Here is a 6508-nt window from a genome sequence, read left to right as displayed (position 1 = left end):
TATGGAAACTAGAGCCTGTCAAACTAATTTGATATCTTTTTTTGTCGGACTCAGGAGACTTGGGTTCTATCCCCAGCTCTGCTTCTGGCCTGCTGGGTGATCTTGGGCAAGTCACTTCCCTGCTCTGTGGCTTAGTTTCCCCATTGGTAAAGGGGGGATAATGCTACTGACCTCCTTTGTAGTACAAGATTTGCCACTGAAAAGCATGATGTAAGAGCATGGTTTTGTTACTGTGTACAAAATAGGTGTGAAACACTAGGGAGAATGTTTCACACGCACTCTGCAGAGGAGCAAATGAATTACTAGGAGCTGGGCAGGGAATCAGGCCCATGGAACCTACAAAGAGTGAACGTGGCTGGGGTTTATGTTTAGAGCATGAATGCCCCCAATTGTTTCAATGCCCTCTGTGCTAGATCTGCCGAAACCTCCGCTGATCTAGGCAAATCCTGGCCCATCCCCTTATAGGGCAGAAGGGGCCTGTCTAAGGTGAACCCAGTTCCATTCTGTTGGAGGCATAGTTCAGAGATCTGGTGCAAGATGTCTGCACCCGGATCTACCTCATCTTTGTGCCATGTGCAGGGTCCCTCTGCATCAGAGTTATGGGGCAAGGCGGTGGACCTGCTGCCATCAATTTCCCCCTGCCCCCCCAAGTAAGGAGAGAATGGCAGCGCCTCTGAAGGGAAGGTTCCTTCCCGTGGTGCTGATAAACTTTCTGGGCCATGCCCGGAGGCTCTGGTGAGATGGGAACGTGGGCTGGGAAGGGGTTAGATGTGGCCCATAATGAAGTTGCTCTGGGGTAAGGGAATGGAGGGGCCAGACATGATTGCCTCACAGAGACGGGAAAACACGAGATGGCGGCAGCTCTTTCAGCACTGGGATGGCTGTCTGCGGACCCCTGGAGCATTACAATACGGGGCTGAGAGCTGCTCGAATGGCAGCCCAGCCCCTTTCTGGTCCTCCCTCTTCCGGGGCCAAGCAGAGGCGAAAAGCACTTGGTTCCCTTGGGATGGGATTTTCACAAACACCTAAGTGACTTAGGAGCAGCAGCCCCATTGGAAGTCAAAGCTACTGTAAGCCAACGGGATGTGTGTTTCTAGATTGTGTAGGCCCGTTTGAGACAAAGACACACCAAAGGAGATGTTGGGACTTATTTTCCCAGTACGTTTATCAAGGTTTACCACAGCAGACCTGCCACACAAACTTTCTTTGATGTAATTCAAAGGCCACTTGGTGATAATTATACCCAATGTACTAACATAAACATATGCATCTATATTCTGTGCCCACCAGCGTACAATTATAAGTACCAACGGGATGAGGCCCAGGAGCTACCTTCCCATCATGGTGCTCTCCAGAGGGGTAAGGAAAAGCTTTGACAAAGAACCCTTGAAAAACCTGGCTTTTTATGCACTATAACACACAAGAGGTGTCGTTGCCAGTTATTGGACCTTAGCTAAAGCCAGGTGAGGGACTTTTAGGGGTGAACCTTGCCCTGAGGTCTGGGTAGGAGAAGATTCATGGCTGGGCCCCTTTCTTCCCAAGGTTTCCTTCTTATCTCATTTTCCCATATTTCGTTCTAAGCTGCATTTCTTTACAATAAACTAAAGAAACTGATTATTTTCTGCACCTGGTGTCCAACTCACTATGTTTTCTTTGTCTCTACTGCTTTAACCCAAACCGTAAATGAAATAACACTGGTATTTCCAGGGGCACTAGAAGTCCAACACAACCAGTCCCTCTTGCTCAGGATCGCATTCTTTTCGGTCACATGCTCTGGGGCTATCACTCATGTTAAGATCTAGGCTCAATTTAAAATCACAGTTCATCCAGGTTTCAGGTGGGCACCAGGGCCTTGACGCTGCTGTGTGGGAGAGCAGGATGGATGATGTTTACACTTAGCAGAATGGGATTTTTTATTTGTATCATTTCAGCAGATAAGCTCAATGTTTCTTTTTAAGCATTTTTTCCCTAGCTTTATTGATTGAAATTTTCACAGTTGTGCACAGCTACGGGTTCGAAGCATTTTTCTTTTTGATTTTCAAGACTAAATTTTCACAGTTGCGAGAAATGATGAGGGGAGATGAGACAATAATTATTCAATGACAGGCCATGTTGAGATTCAAACAGTTAAATCTTTATAGCCATTAAAACCCAAATTGTCGACATTGTGTGTGAAAATATACACAGTAAATCACCTTAAATTGAACTCTCATATGTTCTCAAGCAGCATATTTCTTGCCTGGCTGCCAATTTTGATTATTATAGATGGAAATATTTTTTGGTCAGGTTTGGCGTGTGACATTGACATTTACCGAAAGAAATCCAATCCCCTTCCTTGCCCAGTGATGTCCAGCTGGGCTCCGACCCTGGCTTGGCTCGGGAGAAAATCTCTAGATCCTATTGCAATGCTGGTGGAGAAAAGTGAACCCAATGGGAAATAGGGGTCGGACGTTGGGGGGGAATCCAACCCACTTCTCAAGAAGGATTTGGAGAGCTGCTGAGCAGGAGGGGGAACTTATCTGAATGACAGCTCTACCCCGCCCCACGCCTCGCTGCTCAGATCCCTGGTCACCCTGTGGCGTGGCTGCTGTCTTACTAAGAGGCTTTTTTCTGGGACCCAGCGAGGTAGGGCAGCATTTTATTCCCCATTTCATAGAAGGGGAAACAAGGTTCTGGGTCTCACCCAAGGCCACACAAGGAGTTGGTGGCAGAGCCAGGAATTGACCCACATCCTCCCCATTGTTTTAGAGACCCCCCATGGGCCTCCTGAGAAAGACGGTCTGGGACAGGTGCCTGTCCTGGGAGGGCGCCCCTCAGGGTCGAAGTGGGGCGAATGGCAGTGAAACGTGTCTCAACCACCCGCTCAGAGACTGGCAGACGTCAGTGCAGCTTAACCGTGGGGCAGGAACACGCAGAAACACACTCAACAAGCTTCCTTCTCTGGCCAACCCCTGAAGGCCTCGTCCAGTCCCTCCTCCTGGGGGAGTTCTGGCAGTCACTACAGGTTCGGGGAGAGGTTGGGGGTTTCTCGGGGAGTCAGGGTTTGCCCTGAGGAGGGGTTTGTTTGGGCAGCTGGAATGGATTCCCTAGGGGCCAGGCTGGCTGGGTGCTGCATGTTTTATGGGCCCAGGGGTCTGTTTTTCTAGGGATGGGACAATACATTGACTTATAGGACATGGCTGTGCTAATTGTGAAGATCACGCAAGGAGTTCCAGCAGGGACATGCAGCACGGAGAAAGAGCTGACTGGAAAGCTGAAGGATTTAGAGACGGGAAGTTCTCCAAGAACTATTCTGTGGGTTCTTGGGAAACATCTGTTCACCCATTGTCTCATCCTCTCCCCTTCAACTGGTGAAGCTCAGTCTCAATGGAGCTCTGCTGATGAACACCACTGGAGGATCTGGCTGTCTGCAGCTGCTAAGTGTGTTTCAAGTTTGGATCATGGCTTTTTGTAAGACCCTCTGATTCCCTTGTCAGGGCAGTAAAACTTTATTCATATTGTTACCCCTTTTGGCCTAAACGGTTGGACAAAGTTTGGGACCCTGCAAGTTGTTTCTGTTAGGAAGCAAACCTGATGATGCAGTCACGCATTTGTTTGATGGAATCCTGTTTATTTACACAGAAGGTACAAAGTCCTTGTTCCTTGACTCCAGGAGGAACTAAGGATAGTTTCCTTGTTTGCAGCTCCAAGCCTCTTTCTGCCAGCACTCTGCCAAAAAGCTCTCTCTGACCTTTCTCAGGGCCACTCCACCAGCGCTTCGGGAGCAATTTGGTGCTTCCTTCCTGCCTTCTTTCCCAGCTTCACTGGCCTTGCTGCAGTGTCTCTCTCAGAGACACCCAGACACACTCAGTTCCATCTGCATTTCCTGTATCAGTCCCCAGGGAAACCCATTGGGCTACACAGTTCAGCATCTATTCAAGCCTAGCCTGTGTGATGGGTGGTGGCTGCTATTGTTTCAGTTCCCTGGTTAATAAAGGAGCTTACTCACTTCTTCACATTCATCCTGAATGAAAGGCGGCTGCTACACTCCCGCAACTTCAACCGGATTTAACCCAGCCCAGAATGACATTTTAAGTTTGTGCTGGGTAAAAGTGATGGATGACAGAGAAATCTCCATTCCCTCCCCACAGAAGTTGCCTGAGTAAAGACTGAGTAAGGATCCCAGAATTATTTATTAGTAGAACTAAGATTATTACAAATTTGGGGACAAATTCACCTGTGATGTGCGAAGACCCAGCTCCATTGCCCTTGGTCTAGTTGCATCTACTTATGCCACCGGGGAAGAATTTGGGCCTTTGCCAGGAAATTGCCACGTTGAGGTTCTCAGAGCGAGTGGCTTGCGTGGGGGTTAATGTAGAGGAAACGGCTGGTATCACCCACGGGTGCCATGGCAGCTTATGGCATCAGCCGTGATGTCACAGTGCAGACACAGGAGGTTGCAGGCAGCTCCAACACCTGCTGCAGGTCAGCAGAGGAGCAGAGCAGCAGGGGAGCCTGGGCCTTGGTTGGAGACACCGAGGAGGTCTCCCCCTTGGTCCTCTCCAGAGGCCCATGATGAGAGAGGGCCAGTAGCGGGGAAGCAGAAGACGCTGTGTCCTTTGCCTCACGCCCCCATCCTTGTGCCAAAGCTCGCAAATGTCCTGTTACTGAGGCTCCATTCCACTAAGCATGGTCAGAAGCGGAGAAGTCCCTGGAGCTGGTCTAGAGGCTGCCGCCACTCCCCAGCTCATCAGGGTGACAGTCAAGACTCCCGGGCAAAAGGAGGAGTTTGTGGTGCCCGAGGACAGGCTCATCAAGGAGTTTAAGGCCGGCGTCTCCACCCGTTTCTCCTCTCCCACCGACCGGCTCGTGCTGATATTTGCTGGCAGGATTTTAAAAGATCACAAGACCCTGAGCCAACATGGCATCCAGGATGACGCCACCATCTACCTCGTCGTCCAGTCGCAAAGGAGACCCCAGGAGTGTCCGGGTCAGTGCGCCGGCTCCCCGGAGGGTGCGGCCGCCACCCAGTTGGAGAACGGCTGCCTCTCCAGGCCGGGCTCTGCCAGCAGCATGGCCTTCGGCACGGCCGGCCTGCAGGAGCTTGTCAGCAACCTCGGCCTGAACACGGCCAACTTCTCCGAGTTTCAGAGCCAGCTCACGTCCAACCCCGAGATGATGTTCCAGCTCTTGGAGAACCCCTTCATTCAGAGCCGGCTCTCCAACCCCGACCTGATGACCGAGCTGATCACGGACAATCCTCTGAAGCAGCAAGTGATCCAGAAAACCCCAGAGATCGGCCACTTCCTGAACACTCCCGACATGCTGCGGCTCATGCTGGAGCTCGCGCGGAGCCCAGCCACCGTGCGGGAAATCATGAAGGACCCCAGCCAGGCCTTGAGCTTTCTGGCCAGCATCCTGGGCGGAGGCCGTGCCTCGCAGCACGTGAGCAGGGATCACCCCGATTTAACGCGGGAGGAAGCACAGACACAGGCTGCGGGGAACTCATTTGCTTCTCTGAGGAACAGCTCATCCCTCACCAGCAGCCAGACCCCTTTGAGTAGAAGAAGAAGAGCTCCTTCACCCCCGGCTTGTCCTCCGCCCTCCAGCTGCCCCAGTGACACCAGCAGCAGCAGCCGTAGCATTAGCGACTACCCAGCGCAGAGCTGCTTCGGACCCACTCCAGACCCAGGAAGCACCGCCGCCCTCTCAACAGCCATCAAGGGCTTGCTGCAGCAGACGGTCAAAAAGCTGGTGCAGGACATCCTGCTCGGGCCAGGTGCGAGGAGCGTGCAGCAGTCGCTCGGCCTGAACCCCGACCTGGGGACAAAGACGCTGCCGCAGAGCCCCGCGACAGCTGGGCAGCCCCCGATGCAGCCCCTCCCCACCTTCCATCAGCAAATCTGGCACCCAGAGGAGCTGGCGCCCATGCCGGCCTCTAGAGAAATGCAAGCGCTGGCACAGATTCAACAAAGGCTGCAGGCCCTGGCAATGGGAGAACCCGGCATCCCACTGCAGCTCCTGTCTCCTTTAGCGGGGTCGGGGCACACGGCAGGCTCGGCAGGGAGAGCGCCCCCGAGCCCTGGGCTCAAGGAAGCTGCACAGCCAGCCTCAGCCGCACCAAGCCAGGAGTTCACTGTTCAGCAAATGCTGCAGGCCCTAGCTGGAGCAAATCCTCAGCACGCCCCAAATCTCTGACGAGCAGCTGGAGCTGCTGACCGCAATGGGCTTCCCAAGCCGCCGTGCAAATTCACCAGCTCTGCTAGCAGCAAGAGACGACGCTGAGGCGACAATGGACAGGCTCTTGGGCTCCCAGCACGGCTGTCGCTTAACACGAAGAAAAACCCAAACCGAAAAGAACACCATGATTTCTGATAAAAAGGCCGTAAATCTTTCAAGCCCCATTTTTGTTTATTTCATTCCAGGTCGTGTCACTCTGCCTAAGGTAGGAGAGCACCAGCCGTCGCCGCAGTGGGGCTCAAAGCTTCCTCTGTAAAAGGGGTTTCCTGCATCAGAAGCAAATAAAGTG

General features: G+C 52.4%; 1 protein-coding gene across 1 annotated transcript; it reads left to right on the top strand.

Moving 5' to 3' along the window:
- The first annotated feature begins 4668 nt into the window (after window positions 1–4668).
- Window positions 4669–6177, top strand: LOC102942641 (ubiquilin-1-like). The gene has a single exon (XM_037889706.1). It carries the CDS (start codon window positions 4669–4671, stop codon window positions 6175–6177), a length of 1509 nt encoding a protein of 502 aa, XP_037745634.1.
- Window positions 6178–6508: the final 331 nt, after the last annotated feature.

The sequence above is a fragment of the Chelonia mydas genome, chromosome 1 (genome assembly GCF_015237465.2).
Source record: "Chelonia mydas isolate rCheMyd1 chromosome 1, rCheMyd1.pri.v2, whole genome shotgun sequence".
Taxonomy (NCBI): domain Eukaryota; kingdom Metazoa; phylum Chordata; order Testudines; family Cheloniidae; genus Chelonia; species Chelonia mydas.
This window is presented reverse-complemented; position numbering and strand designations above follow the sequence as displayed.

Bases quoted from the DNA above. Each gene is read 5' to 3' on its own strand.
- LOC102942641 (XM_037889706.1), top strand. From the start codon at position 4,669: ATGGTCAGAAGCGGAGAAGTCCCTGGAGCTGGTCTAGAGGCTGCCGCC.